Source organism: Protomyctophum parallelum (assembly GCF_964188405.1).
Source record: "Protomyctophum parallelum genome assembly, chromosome: 4".
Taxonomy (NCBI): domain Eukaryota; kingdom Metazoa; phylum Chordata; class Actinopteri; order Myctophiformes; family Myctophidae; genus Protomyctophum; species Protomyctophum parallelum.
The window spans coordinates 4204128-4225657 of NC_139700.1; the positions used below are offsets into that span (position 1 = coordinate 4204128).

At 44.4% G+C, this 21530-nt stretch overlaps 1 protein-coding gene across 2 annotated transcripts in view; it reads right to left on the minus strand.

Moving 5' to 3' along the window:
- Positions 1 to 1507: 1507 nt before the first annotated feature.
- The window catches only part of ckap5 (cytoskeleton associated protein 5), a 43674-nt gene continuing 23651 nt past the window's right edge, over positions 1508 to 21530 (minus strand). The window contains exons 25-44 of one of the 2 annotated variants that reach the window (XM_083764169.1): positions 20956 to 21082; positions 20318 to 20409; positions 19779 to 19889; positions 18420 to 18542; positions 17632 to 17781; positions 17309 to 17512; positions 16743 to 16878; positions 16008 to 16201; positions 15650 to 15846; positions 13102 to 13275; positions 12329 to 12449; positions 9163 to 9342; positions 8568 to 8755; positions 7502 to 7577; positions 7178 to 7366; positions 6746 to 6889; positions 6381 to 6464; positions 5418 to 5550; positions 4707 to 4831; positions 1508 to 4059 (exon numbers count right to left, since the gene is read on the minus strand). In XM_083764169.1, coding sequence (XP_083620295.1) covers positions 3808 to 4059; positions 4707 to 4831; positions 5418 to 5550; positions 6381 to 6464; positions 6746 to 6889; positions 7178 to 7366; positions 7502 to 7577; positions 8568 to 8755; positions 9163 to 9342; positions 12329 to 12449; positions 13102 to 13275; positions 15650 to 15846; positions 16008 to 16201; positions 16743 to 16878; positions 17309 to 17512; positions 17632 to 17781; positions 18420 to 18542; positions 19779 to 19889; positions 20318 to 20409; positions 20956 to 21082 — 3000 coding nt within the window. In that variant the 3' untranslated portion in view covers positions 1508 to 3807. The remainder of the gene's footprint in view (positions 4060 to 4706; positions 4832 to 5417; positions 5551 to 6380; positions 6465 to 6745; positions 6890 to 7177; positions 7367 to 7501; positions 7578 to 8567; positions 8756 to 9162; positions 9343 to 12328; positions 12450 to 13101; positions 13276 to 15649; positions 15847 to 16007; positions 16202 to 16742; positions 16879 to 17308; positions 17513 to 17631; positions 17782 to 18419; positions 18543 to 19778; positions 19890 to 20317; positions 20410 to 20955; positions 21083 to 21530) is intronic. The other variant, XM_083764170.1, reaches the window with a different exon arrangement.

Here is a 21530-nt window from a genome sequence, read left to right on the forward strand (position 1 = left end):
GTGGTGGGAAAGGAACATAGGAAGAGACGGTCTTGTAGAGGAGACGTGAGAAATGTATGAAGAGCTACAGAATCAAGTCATGAATCACTTGACTGCCACAGCCTGAAATTATAAGCTGCTAGAAACGAGTCCTCGGCTAATAGTCAATGTATACATTATTTTCAGCGAGAAACACTGTTGTACAACAAAGTTATAAATTGGGCTTCAGACTGACACATTTCATGACAGTATACTGTATTTTATTACCCTTTTTCTTTCTTGATTTCGCATTGTTTAATATTGTGTGGATGCAATTTCTATATGATGTGACATGCAGCTTTGACTAACGCCACATGTTTCAGTGATGAGTTAGGTGCAAGAGTAAAGCTAACGGGACATTCTTTTCAGTTAACTTATTTATCCGTATGATTACCCACACGTGTGTGATGAGAAAAATAAGGCTATACCAAGTTGCCATCCCTTAAAAAAAAGAAAAAAATTAAGTCTGCTTCTTTCCTCAACATGTTTGCTGCTATATTGTGGATGTATTTGTTTTATAAAGATACTGCCAATATACTCCCATGTTCTAGGGTTTAATTTTCTCATAGAAAATGTTTATTGGCATTGTGATATCGTTTTTATATCTATAACTTGATGCTGCAATTTCTGTTCTGAAACAAAGTGGAGAAAAAATGTACATGTAGATTCATGGGTTGATTGGATAAATATTTGTTATACCTAATTGTTCCACACTGACTAGGCCTCAGTTTTGTCATTATGACTTGTCATCATGAGCCATTTTACACACATCCAGTGTTCATTTATCCATTTGTAACTCCGATAGTGTACAAATGTAGCCAATGGACTCCCTTTGGTCACATGTGTACACTCCCAGTTAAATTGCTCACAATTAGTGTATGTGCCAAATACGTAGCTGACTGTGACTAGCTAACTGGCGCCCTGAGCTTTATAGCCGTGTAGGCTAACATTTGGTAGAAATAGCCAGTGGTGGACAAAGTGCAGATCTCCTGGTCAAATATGACCTAATCTTGGAACCACCTTACGGAGTCCATAGAAGGGTTCAGTTGGACCCTTGGGTCCCTAGACCCGTTTGCAACTTTGCCAAATGTTTGCCCCAGAATAGTCAAGCAACAATTCATGTGTTAACGATGATAAAGATGGAGGAAAATAAAATTACTAGTCTGTCAAGAATGAGCTTTCCACTGGATATTAGTCAGGCAGATTTAACTGGAGACAAATATTTCTGTTCTTATTATGGAGCTACATACAAATCAAATGAAAACTATAGGAGACCAGAGCTAGTTTGTTAGAAAACCCAAACAAAAAGCCTTTATTGCCATTTTCCACTATGGATTACGGTATACACATAAAACTGAAGAGCAACAATGTAAACACTACTGGCATTTGAATTAAATACAAAACACCCCCCCCCCCCCTTTCATTCAACATTCAGCTTCAGTAGTAAGCCTGACAGGGGCATCTTCATCAGATAAAACAAAAAATTAAGTTTTTTAGTAATGCAAACTTTATTTACATCAAAAATAAAAACAATCCTTTACTTCATGCCATGCTGTTGAGAACAGAATGTGGTGAAATTCCTTCAGTGGGCCCAGGGCCATACAGAGACAAAGAGTTTGGTCATTTCAGTTTCTAGGGCCGATCACAACAGCTCCAAAGTAACTACTAGTGACCCCCATGTCCAACCCCACACCTCGTGAATTCAAGGAGCCAATAGTTTTGTTTCAGAGAAGAGCAAGTCCACAGCAGTCTGCACAACATGACCAAAATGAAACATCTATTCTCCAGTTCAGACATCCCCACCAAAACCATCCATCTAAGGCTCTGCTTAGTGTGAACGGTCCTGATGGTAGATGAGATAACCTAAATCCTGATTGGCTGCCTTTGAAACCACACAAAACAAAAAATGGGCTGCTGCGATTTCTGTGCCCAGTTTAATCAAACGGTGTGCTTCCTGCGAGCGAAAAACGGCCCATATTAGATGCACAGCAATGGGGACCACGTCAAGACAATATTCAGACTGTCGGCAAAATGAGATAAATTTGACAAGTCACCCCGGAGAGAAGTTTAGATAGAGTGAGCCGATCCGTTGACTGGTTACGGTGGGGTCGTCAACTCAGCATGAATTTAAACACGTCTCAACTTTCATCAGTGTCCATTCCAAGTACATTAGTTGCTACAGTAATTCTTAATGTTTTTTACAAAGAGCAAATAACTTCAACCTTAGTTCAGGTTTCTCTTACACCTGGCTACAACGGTTAAGAATCCTATGTGGAATTTGAACTCTACATTTATCCAGCCAATAGCAGCTCAGCTGTGCCAGAAAGATGCATGGAGGAGATGGCGTACTGCTATGTTCTATACCTCTCTGGTGCAATGGTGACACACATGTGTATGATGCCAATTATCATGGAACTCCATTCAAAAAGTAAATCAGTTTGATTTCACAGTTATTCTTCCAACATTTGAGAACTTCTAATGCGTGGAGGAACCAGCTCAATACCATGACAGATGAATGGAATACAGTTATACAGAAGAACAGTTCTGGGAAAAACAACAAACAAACATGGATATAAAAACAAACAAAAGCAGAGGAATGAATAAGAAAATGAGTCTATGACAGTGTTCAGTCACAAGGGGGAGCCATAGTTAACCTAAAACAAAGTGTCAGGCACACCATGAGGACTGCAATTCCAAAGCATCGGATTTCAAACTATAACTGGTGCACACATACGTACAATCATACATATATACATACATATAGAACACCCGACTGCCTCATGGCTGCCTAAACATGGGCAAATCAGATTCCACATGATTCCGGGCTCTCGAGAGAACCACAAGAACATCAGATGTGGACCAAACAAAAGGGTCCGCTCCGCTGACAATGGAAATGCAACCTCTAAAAAGCGCTTCTTTATGGCTAAAGTGGTTAGCAACCTCGAGTATATACAAATATATTGTGCCACAATAATTAACGGAGAAAGATAAACAACAAGAAGAGTCCACTTCTCTTGTATAGCACAACGAGACAAGTCTGCGTATGGCTACGCTGTAGTTGGTTTGGGGGTACAGGACATTGCGGACCATGGGGCCGAAAATGCCAATAAGGTGAAACTGTACAGAGCTCTGTAAAGAGGGAAACGTCGGTAAATAAAACTTCCGATACAAGTATTATCCCTAGCAGATTCAGACTCATTCGACAGTTACTTTTCACATTTCAAAACAACATGAAGATGATGTAGGATATACTGAACTTAACTCAGCATCAAGCTCAAGGAACATTTAGTTTGTCGTCTAATAACAGCTGAACCCGATACAGGTGTGTAGTGGGAGAGGTTATGTGTGTCAGGCCAGGCATTGCGTTTCTTTTGAGATTATAAATTGAAATGTATTGTTAACACGGAGGAAGGAAGGGGCGGTGTTACAGTTCAAGTGCGTTTTTTTCCCCCACCCTTCCTCTTCTTCCTACTAGCAGAATACAAGTGCAAACACAGAATTCAAAAAAACAAATACAATCCTGCGTTTGTTTTCCAACACCAGGTTTTAGGGAGAAACTGGTTGAGATCTCGGGGTGCACCCGAGTTCCCCTACACACACACGCCTACTGCCTGCCTGCCTTTATAGTTCCCCTACTGCCTGCCTGCCTTTATAGTTCCCCCTACACACGCCTACTGCCTGCCTGCCTTTATAGTTCCCCCTACACACGCCTACTGCCTGCCTGCCTTTATAGTTCCCCTACACACACGCCTACTGCCTGCCTGCCTTTATAGTTCCCCCTACACACGCCTACTGCCTGCCTGCCTTGATCCTCTCCAGACGTTTCTTCAGGTCGTCCAGGTTGGTGGAGGGCGAGGCGGAGCGCACGTTGGTGGGCGGGGGGCTGTGCTCCTGCTGGAAGAGCTCCCTGGACTCTTTGAGCTGCGACAGCTTGCTGTGAAGCATGTCCGTGGAGGAGGCCACAGACGGCTTGGAGAGCAAGGAGGAGATGGGGGCACGCTGCAGCTCCTCCTCGCCTAAACCCAGCCCTTGTTGCTGCAACTGGAGAGAGAGAGAGAGAGGATGAGAGGATTGATGATGCGCCGTCCACTGCAGAGAAACTTAACCCATTCTGACCTGAGATCAGATTCATACGAGGTTTTCCACTGGACACACACTGGTCTGATGAACCCATTCTGACCTGAGATCAGATTCTAAAAATGTCAGTCGTTTTTTTAGATTTTTCAAAAATAGCAGACCTACAAGCTCGTATCGAGCCACTCGGTGGCGCGATATGAGCTAAAGCATAACATGATGCCAACACCAACATGGGTGCCCGTTCAGAATGGGTTAATGTGAGACAATAAAAGCATTAACTACTACAAAAAAAGACTTCCAACAGCGCCCGTAGCATGGAAGATAATTATGTAGACAATAATGACTTTAGAAGCTGCAAACTTTATCGTGTTGGAAAAATGCATCCAACATTATGTCGGCCTATCATTGTCCAATGTTGCTTGTTTGCCGCAGAATCTATAATATTAATGTTAATTATGTGACATCGCAGCTATGATTGTGCCCCCAGGGCACCCCTCTGTGGATTCGTCTATACAGGAGGAGTTAGTTTGAACCCTCACATGAAACTAAATGAACCATTACAGGTACATGTTGCTGTAGCAGCAGCAGTATATATTGTTTGTCCAACCAACCCTGGAGTTCTCCAGGCCTTGTCTCTGTCGGAGGATCTTCAGTCTCTCGTAGTAGACCGCAGGCTTTAGCTCCTCTCCGTTCCCACTGTTCAGAGCAGTGGAGTCCACGCCGTGCTGAGGGATGACTGGAGACACAAGAGGCAACAACCCGCCCTGATGTTATTCAGGAGACTCACGTAGGCCGTTTGACAACAAAGAAAAAGTGCACTAGGATACCTGTGGATAATACAGGTAGCCGTTTAGCTAGCATACCTGTGTAGGATGCACTAGCTATGATACAGGCGGCTTTATAGAGTAAGTCATCATGTCATGTATGAACTGTTCCAATAATTAAAAAAAATAATTGAGTCATGGAGGTGACCCTGTATCCGTTATCGGTTCCGATATGCATTTATATTTGATTATCTGGATTTCTGTATACAGTCTGTAAAATGTACTGCGGCGGTGCCAGGAAGTAGCCATAAAAAAAGAAACCTACTAAACACAAATTCACTGTCGCCACAGAAGCACGTGATGCTGATTATGTGCACCGGTGGCAGCTACATGTGTAACACATTTGACAAAAAAAAAGGTCTATGGGATTTAGGAGTAGAAATGTTGTGACGCGTGCGTGTGAGAGAGGAGAGGGAGAGAGAAAGAGAGAGAAGACAGGGAGAGAAAGAGAATATGGCTGTTCCGTCCACAGGTACAGTGTTTGGATGCGGCCCTTGCCCTCTCTCTCGGACTCGATCATCCGGAGTCCTCGCTCCACGTAGCTCTGGAAGAACTGGGAGGTGTTCCTGAGGAAGGGCTCCAGGTCGGCGTCAGAATACTTCTGTTTATACTCGTACAGCTCCGTCAAACCCTGGACACAGACAGACAAGTCACTTAGAGGGCCGTTTATCATTATCAATAATAATGCTTCAGCTCCCTATGGTGGACACATTTGCAGAGAGTACACATTTTCTTACAGACAACGTTATATGGCCTAGGCAGTGGTGGCCATGTTCTGCTTCCATCGATCTATTCCAGACCCCATTCATTTTTCCCCAAAGATTTCCATGATGCCTGAAGAAGGTCAGTAGACCGAAAGCTTGCTAAATAAATACATTGATTGTGCGTAGATCCGAGTGTGCGGAGCTTCCCTTTATATTTTTTCTCATGTTCCCTTTGTGGCTCCAGCACCTCTCAAGTTTTCAGCGGATGAGCGCTGGTGGTTCCTTTTCCATTTTTCTCTTTTCCCAAAGATTTCCAAAAATATTATATCAATCATTTTAAGCCTAGAACCAAGCCATACAATTTTTTATATTTCATTATATGATATACTATATTTAATACATTTCCCTTCACATAATAAAATGTGAAGGGGTCAAATGTGTATGGCAGGGTTCCCCAATAAATGTTCCTCAAGGGCCATATTTTGACTACGGTACCAGGCTGGGGGCCGAGTCGGCGAGGTCGAGGTCTTGCCCTGAAATTAATGTTCAGGGCCGCCCAAGGGGGCGCTGGCCCGCGGGCCGCTAATTGGGGAACCCTGGTGTATGGTCATGATTTACCAGGAGCCTGGATGACTTGATTATAGGCTTAAAATCATTTATATAAATAGTTTTTGGAAAGAAATTGAAAAGGCGCCTGGATCGTCGATCCAGAAAATGGCCACCACTGCTAATAATCACGACGAACAGTTGAACGGACCTCTTTAGTGTTCTCCTTAGAGCCGATCTTCTTAAAGATCTCCGACAGGATGTCGCTGACCTTAGCCTTGGACATCCTCTCATCCTGCATAAAATAAAAGCACAATTTAAGTTTACAAATCGACAGACAACTCTTTGCCTTAACCCATTCTGAACGGGAACCCGTTTTGGTGTCAGCATCATGTTATGCTTTAGCTATTTAAAAATAGCAGATCTACAAGCTCATATCGCGCCACCGAGTGGCGCGATACGAGCTTGTAGGTCTGCTATTTTTGAAAAATCGAAGAGCGACTGACATTTTTAGAATCTGATCTCAGGTCAGAATGGGTTCATGTGTGTGTACTGTACACGGTGTGTGTTCCTCACCACACGTTGGCCTGACTTCTCATTGCCTCGGTCACTCTTTCCAGAGAGTCCAGAGAGGTTCCCCGAGTGTTTGACCACCCGCCTCAGATGGGCCTCCAACTCGGACTCATTGCGGTTTTCAATCATTGACATGTGATCGAGAATCTAAATATTCACAAATAAATATAGGAAGGGAAAAAAAGTAATTACCCGTCATTAATAATGATGCCCATGATTTCAATTAAATCACATTAAATATCAACTGCACCGTCAGTGTTAAAGTACCCATTTAAACATCGCCAACTGAGGAAAAAACAGATATTTATGGAACTTTTCCATTTTGAACTGTACAGATTGAATGGAAATGGTTTCCAGAAAGCATTAGCTTTAACTTCAGCACCATTATATGAGACAATTGGGGTGTGTGCGTATGTATATTTGTGTGAGTGGTACCTTAGCGCCCGTGAGCTTGCAGAGTGTGTGCAGCAGTGTTTTCAGGGTCCTGTGAGGGACGTCACTCTTGAGCTGTTTGAGTTTCTCTTTTGGAAAGACCTTCATGAAATTATGGACATCCAGTAAAATGCGATCCAGATTGATGCTGTTGATGGTGTCTGGAAGAAAGCGGATCATCCTCCACAGACACTGTGGTGGAGGAACAGAGGGAAAGAGAGAGCTCATTTGTTGGTTGTGAATTCAAACATCTTTGCCACTTATTTCCACACATGAATTGCCATTAAATGACTAAACAGCCCCAAAGTGATGTTTGAAAATGCCTACCTTCATGACCAGTTCAGAGAACATGGGGGAGCCAGCTGTAGTGATTAAACTGTCCTGCAGCAACACCAGCAGAGCACTGGATAGGAAGAGTGAAAATGATTCATTCAAGGTATGTTGAACCAAGAAGATATTAGGGGGGTGAAGCTTGTTTACTGTGCTTTATATGTTAATGGCAATGTTAATGTGTTAAAGAGGAGCTTGGCTGCGCTCAGCTTCCCTCCTCCGAACACGACCAATTGTATAAACTAATCCACGGAGGGGTGCAGTTGCACCTGTTTATTTTGTTGTTTTGGGCTTTTCTGCCTCTATTTATAGTATCAAGTGAAGATAGACAGGAAAGTGGGAGGGAGAGAAGGGGAGAGACATGCAGCAATGGTCGTAATAATTAACGGGACTCGGAACATGCGACACCGTAAGGCCAGAGCCTATATGTGGCATGCGCCTGGACCGCTAGGCCAGCGAGCGCAGCCATTACTAAGGTCAAAGGTGTACCATTAAGAGCAGCTTTACAATGCAGCACTGATTAGCTACACCTGGCCTACGGGGCACTGCTCCATGGCTTCCTCTATAGACACTACCTTTAGACTCTGTTGAGGTGGAGAGGTACTTTAGCCCTTCTTGCCTTTTCTATTTATTTCCTTTATTATATATTACTGTACATACTGTACATTCTGTACATTCAACAACAAGTGTATTTATTCCCATTATTATCATTACTGTATTGCACTCTGGTTGGACGCCACTATTCATTTCATTGTCAAAGTATTTGTATACTATGTGCAGTGACAATAAATTGAATCTAATCTAATCTAATCCTGCACCACCCTGGAAGACGGAATCCATTTCTAGCACTATCTAGTGGCCCTACACTATTAGTATTTACTAACACCAAAACGTGATTTTAGTGTTACATTAGTCTCTGACTTCATGTGGCTGACACAGTGCCTGATCTGTATTACGCTCAGCCAGGAATATATGATCTGCAAACCTCACGATGCATTCAGGCTAGCAGCTCGTTAATTCAAGCGACGAAGTATAAATGAAACACGACACCCACAGCGCTTACCTAAGTATGTTAGTCTGGTCTGATTTCTCCAGTACTCTCACGACCAGCAGGTTGACCGATCTGATCAGCTGCTGACCGTCCTCTATGTCCTCCACTCTGCCGTCCAACATCAGAGTTATCAGACCATGCATGAGGTCCTTCAGAACACCCATGGACGCCTCTTTGGCCAGAGACTCCATCCAGAACAACTGGGGAAAGGATATGGAGGATGTGGAACAGAGAGAGAACATGACCAGAGCCACCAGGTTTTTTTTTTACTACAGGATATTATTACAGCGAGAAGCTAACTACAGTAGGACAGCTAGTTTAGTGTGATGAAATGGAGTCATAAAGAATAGTTGCTTTCCAAAGAAATGTTACCTTAGTTTACATCAGTTATCAACAACAGTTTCACCACTTTAACCCTATTTTATCCTTAGGCTATTTTTGAATAGCAAGCTCACAACACATTATTTTTCCTTTTTGTAAGTTTTGAAAAATCTTCAAAATAATGATATTTGATATTGTAACAATACAAATCTTCTCTGATCTCCACAAAACATTTCCAGATGGGAAAGGTTTAGCCATTCTCATGTGGAAGTGCATGGCTACTCACAGACAGCATGTTTCCTATGATGCAACTGTAGAGCTTGAAGATGTCCTTCTTGTCCAGCCGCTCGTCAGCCATGTGCGTGTTGTAGATGAGCCGCAGCTGCATGAACGTGGCGATGAGGAACTGGTCAATGTGACCCGACATGACCTCCGCTTTGTCTTCCTGGCGCAGCACCTCGTCAATCTGTGGAGACACCACCAGCAGGAAAAAGGTTAGAGGCAAACATTGCACCTGGCAGGAACAAACGGTTTAGAACAATGCATCTGGCATTCACTAAAACAATCCCATTCATCTGCAGTGGCCCGTGTGTTTTTAACCACCAGGCATGCAAACAGGCCCAAGGTGAAAAAGGTGACAGTGTGCGGGGCCCGACGCTGCGCCACGGGCGAAGCCGCGGCGCAGATCTTTTGAGCGTTTATCGGTACTAAACCCACTTTGGGGGGGGGGTCGTGGGGGACAGTATATACTACACTTAAGAGTCATCAGCACAAATCTATTACTCTCAGTATGTAGAAAGATCAAGTTCAAATTAATTACTTTCTGCACTGTACTAGCCCTCCGCCCCGGCCTGTGTGTCTGTGTGTTAGGCTGTGCAACAGTGACACTTGGTGGTGAACAAATGCTATATCCAGGGACACAGCCAAGGACAGACCCAGGGACACAGCAAAGGGCAGACCCAGGGACACAGCCAGGGATAGACCCAGGGACACAGGGACAGACCCAATGACACAGGGACACAGCCAGGAACAGACCCAGTGACACCGCCAGGGACACAGGGACACAGCCAGGGACAGACCCAATGACACAGGGACACAGCCAGGGACAGACCCAATGACACAGGGACACAGCCAGGAACAGACCCAGTGACACCGCCAGGGACACAGGGACACAGCCAGGGACAGACCCAATGACACAGGGACACAGCCAGGGACAGACTCAATGACACAGGGACACAGCCAGGGACAGACTCAATGACACAGGGACACAGCCAGGGACAGACTCAATGACACAGGGACACAGCCAGGGACAGACCCAATGACACAGGGACACAGCCAGGGACAGACCCAATGACACAGGGACACAGCCAGGGACAGACCCAATGACACAGGGACACAGCCAGGGACAGACCCAATGACACAGGGACACAGCCAGGGACAGACCCAATGACACAGAGACACAGCCAGGGACAGACCCAATGACACAGGGACACAGCCAGGGACAGACCCAATGACACAGGGACAGACCCAGTGACACCGCCAGGGACACAGCCAGGGACAGACCCAGTGACACAGCCAGGGACAGACCCAATGACACAGCCAGGGACAGACCCAGTGACACAGCCAGGGACAGACCCAATGACACAGAGACACAGCCAGGGACAGACCCAATGACACAGGGACACAGCCAGGGACAGACCCAATGACACAGAGACACAGCCAGGGACAGACCCAATGACACAGGGACACAGCCAGGGACAGACCCAATGACACAGGGACACAGCCAGGGACAGACCCAATGACACAGGGACAGACCCAGTGACACCGCCAGGGACACAGCCAGGGACAGACCCAGTGACACAGCCAGGGACAGACCCAATGACACAGCCAGGGACAGACCCAGTGACACAGCCAGGGACAGACCCAATGACACAGCCAGGGACAGACCCAGTGACACAGCCAGGGACAGACCCAGTGACACAGCCAGGGACAGACCCAATGACACAGCCAGGGACAGACCCAGTGACACCGCCAGGGACAGACCCAGGGACACAGCCACACACACATACTGTAGCCGTCTATAGTGTGGTTGAGTGGTTGCACCACTCAAAAATGACAGATGATTATTTACTAAATCAGTACAAATCTATAGTCAGTATTGAGCAAGATGTCAACATTCATTTCCTGATAGTCATAGAACAATTAATTTACTCCAACAGTTTGAGGAGCACTAGCCCCTCCTATATTCAGTAGATTTCTGTCCTAATTAGTCACAAAAATGACTGGATGAATGGATGATAAGATGATAAGAGTGCCGCTCACTTCACACGGGTGTGATTCTTAAAAAACGGGTCCAGCAATCGCACTCCCATCTCAAAATACCTTACAGTTACACTCTTCATTTATCATGTAAAATAGAAATTATATTCACTGGCAAAATAATGAATTATAATACAGTCAACAGGGTCAGTTTACTTCATTATTTAAGACATGTAGAGTAACATCCTCTCCTTATTCAACAGTTGGGGGGGGGGGGGGGGGAGGACTACAAGTTGTATGTATCAAGCGTTTTATTTATTTACTCACACACACAGTGCACACACGTACACGCACACACACACACACACACACACACAGCGAGAGAAAGTGACGCCGGCGTGTCCACACCACAGACCCCCTCACCCCTCCCAAACCTTTTTTTAACGGATTTGCATGAATCACATAGGTCCCATATTTGTGATAAAAACGGCGATTTTTGCCGAAAAGCTACACCTTTGCATGTCTGAACCACGAACCTATACTCCATTTACTCCTGATGAAATCTCAAAAGATTAATTTCCCCCCCTTCCTCAGATAGTGATTCATAAATGGAATGAAAGCAGTGATTGTTCAATATATATATACATGTTTTACTTTACATTTACATTAATTGTAATGAAACCCGTTCAGACACCGTCTCGTCTTAAGCCATTTTGGGCAGGAACCCCTTTTGGTGTTTTAAACATGTTATAATTTAGCGATTGAAAAATAGCAGATCTACAAGCTCGTAGCACGCCACCGAGTGGCGCGCTTACGAGCTTGTAGGTCTGCTATTTTTGAAAAATGGTGAAAATATTTATTAGGATTTAGAAGATGAGGTCAGGCTAAATGGGTTAATGTATAGTGTATGTGCGTTCATTTTGGTGCACCCATTTTGGTGTTAGCATCATGTTATGCTTTATCTATTGAAAAATAGCAGATCTACAAGCTCATATCGCGCCACCGAGTGGCGCGATACGAGCTTGTAGGTCTGCTATTTTTGAAAAATCGAAGAACGACTGACATTTTTTTAATCTGATCTCAGGTCAGAATGGGTTTAATCAGACCAGTGTGTGTCCAGTGGAAACCTCGTATGAATCTGATCTCAGGTCAGAATGGGTTAACTTCACTTGGAGTAGTGCGGCTAATAATACCTGTGCCAGAGCTTGTACACTGGTGTTGATGTCCCCGCTGGCCACCTGGGAGATCACAAAGTTGATGGTGGAGGCGGTGCTGTTGTGCAGCTCATCATAGTGCGGAGAGACCGAACGCATCCTGAACACACACAGAACTCCGTTAATGCTGAGGAATGGAAGCCCACCTATAGGAACATTGTATCGGTGCGTTCGTGTCCTTTGTGTTTCTGCGTAGGCCTGTCATAATTATTACATGAGCGCCTAATCGCAATTATTTGAGATAATCACAATAATCGCCATAATCATTTCCATGTTAATGACAATAATTTAAAAAATAAAATAAAAATGTCCATCTGCCCTGTTGGTTTACGAAGGCTAAAAGCCAAACAGAAATGTAATTTCGATTCATAAAATGTTCAAATAATATTCAACAACAGAAACACAATTAACCCATTCTGACCGGGCACCCATTTTGGTGTCAGCATCATGTTATGCTTTAGCTATTGAAAAATGGCAGATCTACAAGCTCATATCGCGCCACCGAGTGGCGCGATACGAGCTTGTAGGTCTGCTATTTTTGAAAAATCGAAGAGCGACTGACATTTCTAGAATCTGATCTCAGGTCAGAATGGGTTCATCAGACCAGTGTGTGTTCGGCGGAAACCTCGTATGAATCTGATCTCAGGTCAGAATGGGTTAAATCATTAATCGCAATTATGTGAGTGCCAAATTCCAATTCATGGTCAAGTAAAATGTCATAATGGTGTGTGTGTGTGTGTTTCCATATTAACTTGGGCTCAGGGATCATGATGGGCTCCAGAAGCTCGTCCAGTTTGTGCTGGACCAGGTCCGGCAGCTCGCTGACCCCACAGTGGTCGGTCTCGATCATGTCCAGGTCCAACTGGAACTCCCTGGGGATGGACGGGTGGGACGACTCCCTGTGCTCGGCATTCTGACGCGCTTGGCTGGAGAGGAGGAGATGGAGAAGGGAAGGGCAGGACAGGACAGGGAAAGAAGAAAGTATGTTAATGCAAGTACAGTCGTCTTTCATTCGATTCGGCTCCAGTCCTGGCTGAAAACTAATGTCCGCTTTGCATCTACAACATGGATGGCAATATGGAAACTTCAATATTCTCAGTCTGTATGGATTTGGTGGTTCTTTATCTAACAAAGATCCAGTTGAGGGCCCATAGTCTACATTGTTATCTTTACTGGCCAAAGACATCATCTTCTTTGGGAACGCACATATCTGAATATCTTTGAACCTGATCAGGTCTGCTCATCTATAATCCAATTGGGTTCTCAGGACTGGAGCTGATCAGTACCAACTGGTAAAGAAACATTTAATAAGATGCCTTATCAAACACCCGACACTTGGAATGTTTGTTCCCTTGGAAGGACCATCATCTATCTATCTATAAATGCACCATGTCTCTCTATGTACGTCTAATGCACGCAACTCGAGAACCGTTCGCCGCCCGACTTCAAATTCGACACACGTTCCACACCCCCAAAGTGAGTGCAGTGCCTGGTGTCGAGTCGGTCGGACGCACGGTTGTCCAGAACCGCCACAAAAGGCCCGGGACCTGATCCCCTTATATCTCCTTATATGGAGCTGGACTGTTCTGACTTCACAACACTTCATATTTGAGCATGCCCGACACAGAAATCCATATATAGGAATAAATTGCCAGAGAGACAGATACAGAAATCTGACAGATGGGTGGAACGGTGCATAGCTGGGTGGGGCATATCTAGGCTCTGGACAGGGCCCAAATTAGCCAATTGATCACCCCTAGATCTCCATATATGTAGTTGGCCTATTGTGACATCACAACGAAGTTCTGACATCTGCAAAAGCTCCATATTTGGGTATGCCTGACAAATAACTCCATATATGGGCAGAAAAGGGACACAGACAATTTCTGGGTGGGGTCATGCATTTCCAACTTGCATCGTTCCAAGTAGGCCAGTGCCCAATGGGCACCGCTCTAGTGTGATGAAAGCACTGGAGCAAACATATCAAGAGCAGATGTCAAGAGTCAAGGCATCTCTAGGAAATGTTGAGCAGTGATTATATTGTGTCTGGACATCCACCATACATTCTATAGCCACACACCAACGGGGGCCATGGAGGTTTGTGGAGCAAGACAGCGAGCGGCAGCGCACTGAATACATGATATTTGTCAGCCTTTACAAGAGCTTTACGCGACGACAAAGCACATGAAAACATCCATCTGGTGGTACGGATTGTGGAGGAGGCAAACTCCTATCAATTTCACGAGGACAATTTGAATTGCAATACGTATTAAAATTCCATTACAGGGAAAAGGTTTTTACTGCCACAATTTGTTAAGTGATTCGTTAAGCTAGTTTGCTTTCCTTGGTGTAAAACAAAATGGAACCTTTTCCCCCATCAATGATCGACTACAATTCAAATGTCACTCGCAAGTATAGCTTTTTTTGTATTTTTTTTTAAAGGGAGATTTAGAGTATGAGTGATGCATACACTATTAGATTGCATTCAAGTTAGCATACAGTATATGTCCACCAACAACCGGGAACAGAGGCGGGCCATGAGGAGGTAGTACTCACATCCTATACGTGCGATACATTATTCTGATCCAAAGAAGAAGGCAGGCAGAGAGAGAGAGAGAGAGAGGAGAAAGGAGGAATCATACAGTAGAGAGATGAAGGGTTAAGAGACAGACAGGCAGGCAAGCAGACAGAATGACAGGCAGCTGGACCACTTGTCTGGCAGCCAAGGAAAGAGACAGACTGCTGCTGCTTGGCCGCCCAGAAAGACACACAGACAGACAAAAAGACAGTTAGAGAACCGATTACAAACATAGGGGTTGGTTTCACAGACATGTTCCCAACTGTCCAGAGGTGTACATTTCCAATAGCAGTTTTCATTGGAAAGACTCTGTATATTTTCTCCGAACACGTCTGAGAGAGCAACCCAACTAATAAAACAGTAATAAAGGTCAGGAAAGAATGGCAGAACAGTAAGTTCAGAAAACAGAAAAGTCGAGAGGATTATGGTCTGAATCTCAACGCTAGCGACACACCACAGTGGATAAACAGTCACAATAAAGAGGCGAGTTGGTTGACAGAAGGACAGACATGCTTATGGAAGAGTAGGAATGTTAGATTTGAAAACATTGAAATGGGAAAAACCTAATTTTTAATACACTAGAGTACAGACACTCAGGGGTCTAGTTATATTCATAGAAAAAGAGGACATTTGATATACAGTAGAGCTTCAGACATTTAATCTGTGCCGGCAAATCTGGTAAGGCACTCTACCAAGGCCTTGGTAGAGCGTTGTTAAATTACTTCAATTTATTGGGGTCCTCCTGGGACCCCTGGGCAGGCTTGCTGCGGAGGAAGGTAGCACTGGGGTTGGATGGGTGTTCTCGTTGGTTCCTCGTTGGTTCCTCTCCACGTTGGTTCTTGGGAGGGGCAGGCTGGGTCGTCTTCTTTGCCGAACGCTTGATTCTCTCTTCCAGCATGCTCATTTCTTTCTCCGATAACTGGAGGAAGAGAGCAGAAGTACAGGGTACGTGGAAGAGTTATTTACTGTGTGACAAAACACAACTTTTGAAAGAATATGACTCGTTATAACTTTAAGATGCATTTTTGCTTGTTTTTTTTTACAGTCTGAATCATGTTATTAGAATAGTAACCGTCTTACATTTCCTATGAGTTTGTAGACTTGGTCTCCACAGACATTGTAAACAGCCAGTACAGTGTTGAGGGCAGCGTTGCGGACAGACGTGTCTCTGTCTCCAATATGAACTGCTATCTCCTTCAAGGCCTTGGCCGGAGTCGGCTGGCACACATTCATCCCCCAGCCCGCTATCAAACAGCCCAACTCCTCCAGACATTCTGGGAAGACATTGAGGACAAACACGGGACATGGACATTATTAGAACACTCCGATATCATTGCTGTCTGTTCTGGAAAGGGTATTAAAGGTATATTCAGTGATTTCACTTAATTCAAATATCACTTATTGTTTTGTTTTGTTGTGATAATCCTCCCTACTATAGAGTGTGCTGGCCATATAAGGAGTTCCTCCCTGTCCCCAGTTAACCCCTGGGGGTCAAAAAAACGTAGGTTTCGTTTTTTGACTCTCTATCCTGATTGGACGAAAGGCTGGGTCCCACAGCCAAAAACGAAACCTAAGGTTTTTTGAGTGAAATCACTGAATATACCTTTAAACAATCATCCCCATTGGAAATACGTAAACGGGGATAATGTTTCTCATCTCAGTAATGCAAAAAAGCAATGGCGACATTTACATGTGAATCCAGCAAAAATAAATTAACAATGAACAATTAGCAGGACACGTTGCCATTCACGCTTCTGTAAAAAAACTACAAGCTGAAGGAATCAGCTTTGACATCCCGCCGAGTGACATCCGTACCGGCTCTCTGCTTGGAGTTCTTGGACTTGGTGCCGTCCATGAGGAACGGGAAGAGCTTTGAGGCCGGGTGGACCTTACAGATCATGGCCAGAATGGCCCGCACGTCCTTACGAACCACGTCCTTGGACTCCCCCACCTGGACAACGAAGGGGGAGAGAAGGGAAGGGAGAACGCAAGGAAGGAAGGAAGGAAGAAGAGAGAAAGTGGAGCACATTTTAGATCCATTCTATAGAATTGCTTAGCTTTTGCTGCAAGTTAGTCGGCCTTCCGCTTCCACACCTTCCACTTAACCCATTCTGACCGGGCACCCATTTTGGTGTTAGCATCATGTTATGCTTTAGCTATTTAAAAATAGCAGATCTACAAGCTCATATCGCGCCACCGAGTGGCGCGATACGAGCTTGTAGGTCTGCTATTTTAGAAAAATCGAAGAACGACTGACATTTTTTTTAATCTGATCTCAGGTCAGAATGGGTTCATCAGACCAGTGTGTGTCCGGCGGAAACATCGTATGAATCTGATCTCAGGTCAGAATGGGTAAAGAAGAAAAAAAAATAGTCGCTAACCTTGAGTATGAGGTAGGGCACAAAGGAGGAGGCTTCATACTCGCTGAGGTGGTAATCCTCTCTGCTCAGCATCGTGAACAGCAGCTTGAGGTACTCCAGAACCTTCATCAGCACCGTGGTGTTTGTGTCAAAGAACCTCAGAGTGAACCACTTCAGAATCAGGTCCAGACAGCTGATCGTGGCATCGCTCTCGCACTCCAGCCTCTGTCAAAACGGTACACATAAAGCGGGTCGTTTTTTTTAATAATCGATTAACTTTAGCACCCCAAACCACAGTCCACACGAGATAAAAGGGAAACAAACGCCACAATAAGCAACAGTACCTCGATCATGACTCCTATGCACTTGACGTGTCTCTGGAAGTCTAGATGGAACAGGTCATCAAGAAGCCACTTGGCGAAGCAGGTCGTCATCTGGGTCTTGAGCTGGTCCAGGTACTCGTCGCGAGGCATCTGGAAGTTCCACTTTAAGATCTGGAGAAGAAAATCAGGCAGATGAGTCAATTTGTCAGGTTTAATATAGAAAAGCAAACGTGGAGTTCACATCTTTTCTACAGGAGTGTTTCAACCTTACACTTAAATTACAACCCGAGGCTCCTGGTGTTGGCTATAGGTCAAACATTCAGAGGAATATTGTGTATATTCCACCAGGTTTTTTTTTTTAAATATATAACTTTTATCCCACGATTTTGTAACCCATTTTCACCCCTCTATCAATTATCTATTGTAATCCTGGGCTCTACACACCCGCCGCCAACCTGGGGAGAGCAACGGACTTGAACTCATGCTTCCTTCATGCATGAGTGTCCAGGTTGCTCCTTTACACCTGACAGGGCAGGGTTTCCCTGGTTGGACGTAGCGCATGGGAGGAACACGTTATCTCAACCAGTTCCTTTCCCCTCCATCAGGCGCCCCGGCTGGCCAGGGGGAGGCAGTTTACTTAGTGACCAGGATTACTGCACGTTTTTTTTAGGGTACCTACCTACCCTAGGGGACACGGGGAGAACTTGCAAACTCCACACAGAAAGGCCCTTTCCGCCAAACCCCGCCTCGGGTATGAGGTTTTTAAAGCAGGCAAGACATATGGCAAACACAAGATTCGGACCGAGTACCTTAAGTTGTTTCTCCTCTTTGAGCCTCTGTTCCTTGGCACCGGGGATGTTGACGAAGAGGGGTCCAGACTTATCTTCCTCATCCTTAGCGTTTTTGGCTGAGGACTTCTTAGCCGCAGGACCCTGGGGAAGGATTGCACGGTGACATCACAATCACTGGACAGCATGTTGTGTAAAGCCCAATTATGCTTTGTGGAAAAGGCCAAAGACTTCCCTCCACAGTGCATTCTACTGAAAGAAGTGTGTTCTCATTAAAGTACACACTTTCTTCAGGTGAGTACCGTCAAGAGAATCGAAGCCATGCCATATAACACTTCTTCTCCAAAGCATGAATAAGGCCTATGAGAGTGAGCTGACGTGTTAAAACATGGATGTTGTCATTTGCAATATTTTTTTTACTTTAGTTTGTTTTCGTTAATGTGAGAGGGCACATACTGTACACTGTGTGTGTGTGTGTGTGTGTGTGTGTATGTGTGTGTTTATGTAAATAGAATACAGGGCTCTTCAAAAGGTGACAGACAGAAGGTAAGGTTTAAGAAACATTGCCTTAAGTTAAACGTATACAAAAGAACAAAAAGCAGACAGTCGTAACGCCACTCCGAAAGGTGCAACACAGACACATAGAAAAATCATGCAGTGCAGAGATTTGAGGTCTTAAATCTACTGATCTTGTCCAACATCGTACAATGTTGTCACAACACGCAAAAACAGACCATCTCCAAGCCAACAATGGTACGAGTATAAATTAATCATAATTGCATAGCTTTAGCTAATGATGTGTATACGGTAATTATAATAACAAATGTATATAAATTAATATACACATTGATTCAGTCAAAGTTTCAATGAATTCCTCCATGGATGTCCTTCGTCTCCAGTAATATTAGTGATTAGACAGAGACAGGGTTAGAAGCAGCCCAGTGGTGTGTACTGGAAGGAAACCAGACAGGGGCAGAGTCGGGCTAAAGAGTGTCCTCAACGTAAGACAGGCCAGGCCTTGAGCGGCAGGTACGGTAGTTTAGTTGAGAATTGGTGTAAGGCAAGCGTTATCATTTAGAAATCACCTTAGACCAGTCTAACTTGTCCGTGAACTCAGAGTACCTGACGTCGTCAAACCCTGTCCCCTGGGTCACTATGTCTTTTTTTACCCCCAATAAAAATATAACGATTAGCCCAGCAATTCAGTCAGGGAGGTGACTCTGTATTTGGTTATGTTATGAGTTTATATTTGTGCACGATAATACCAGACTTTGATGCAGCTTCCATTCTCCCCCATTACGCAGCCCTGTTGCCTAAATCTAAGTGTATTTCTCCGTGAAGACACTCTTTAGCCTGACACAAACCATGCCCCACATCTACCTGTTGAGCGGCGAGCTTCCCCTTGCCGGGGGGCTTTTTACTAGCGTTACTGTCTCTGTCCTTCTCCGTGGGGAGGGGGGTGGGTTCAGCCTCCTCGAGGGGGGAAGGGGGCTGGGCGAGTGGAGACAACCAACCAAGTCACAAAAAAAACACGTTCACAAATCACAAAATAAAATACTGACCAAATGAATGTAAAAACCTGGTGTATAGATTTAAGCTAGAAGGTAAATGGAACAATGTCACATTCATATGATAATATGCACAATGATAAAAAAAAAAGAATTACATTTGAATACATAAACAAAAGTGGTAAGCAACATGCAAAAGTGATCAATTATTTTATGATGATAAAAGAAAAACATGCTTCCAGAATTTTCTTTAACAAATTTTTTCGCTTTTGTCTGTGTCCATTCATATGCCGAGACAATTAGAGCCTTCCCTTTTTCCAAGGGAAAAAAAATACCCCGGGGCTTAACCGGACTTTATCACCTAAAACTATAAACCAAAAGTAGATGGATTGTGGTCAGGCAAAAACGTACCTTCTTGATGACGGGTCCACCTCTGACCTTCTTGGCTTCAGGTTTGGCATCTGCAGCGCTGTCGTCCTCACCGACTGGGTCGGACCTGGGACCTGAAACAGGACCATGGAATTACAGTTTGCTGGCTCCAGTGTGGGTTTTAAGGCAACATCTTCTATCCATCTATCTATCTATCCATCCATCCGTTAATCGATTCATTGATCCATGCTGGAAAGCGTAAATTCAGCGAAGCATTTACTTATACACAGAAACCGTCCATCTCTTGTTTTATTCATTTATGACATCATCATTCTTGCCCTGATGAAGACCTGAACGTGTTGGCAGTTGCCTTTTAATTTAATAAAGGCGTTCCTCATTTGTTAACCTTGTGTGCCCGGATCCTTCTCTCTTTTTTATCTCTCTTTTTATTATGACATCATCAAGTTGGCAGTCTGCAGAGTACATTAAACTCTCAAAAGTATAAAACTGTCCCCCTTATGGGCTAAACTTTAGGACAGATAAAGGCTTTGCAGAGGTAACATGAGGACCAAATGCATAGTTACACTGTTTAGGACTTATGGGACAAGCAATTCCCTAAATTGCGAGGTAACCATGGATAAAAATCTACCGTACAATCAATCTGATCAGCCCTAGCGTACCTGGTGCAGCCTTGGATCCAGCAGAAGAAGCCTTTCCACCACCGGCCTTGGCCGGGGCGGCAGGTTTAGCCGGCATCACTGCTCTGGCCTTCTCCAGCATGGCTACCACCTGGTCCTTGGAGGCAGGCTGGGGAAGAGGGAGAGGAAATATCAAATGAAAAATGTCTTTTTTTTTTCGGGTGACAAACTATTAATTTTGATGAAATGCCATGTGATGTGAATTACTGCAGTAACCAGTCCACCTTAACTGTATTTAGATATTTAAGATTTAACCCATTCAGGACCGGAACCCCTTTTGGTGTTTAAGCATTATGGTATACTTGGTATAATGGTATAATCTACAAGCTCATAGTGTGGCACCGAGTGCCGTGCTACGAGCTTGTAGATCTAGAGAGAAACTTGAAAATGTGTCACAAATCTTTGAATATAATTATATTCTTTCACAGCCAACATTTTAAACTCAAATCTTTGCTTCTAGGGGGGGTCTCTGGAACAATATATCCTTGACATGAAATGGTTTGTGCACCACTGATATAGAAACGTATGGTGTTTTTCTGAAAACTGTCATGATTTAG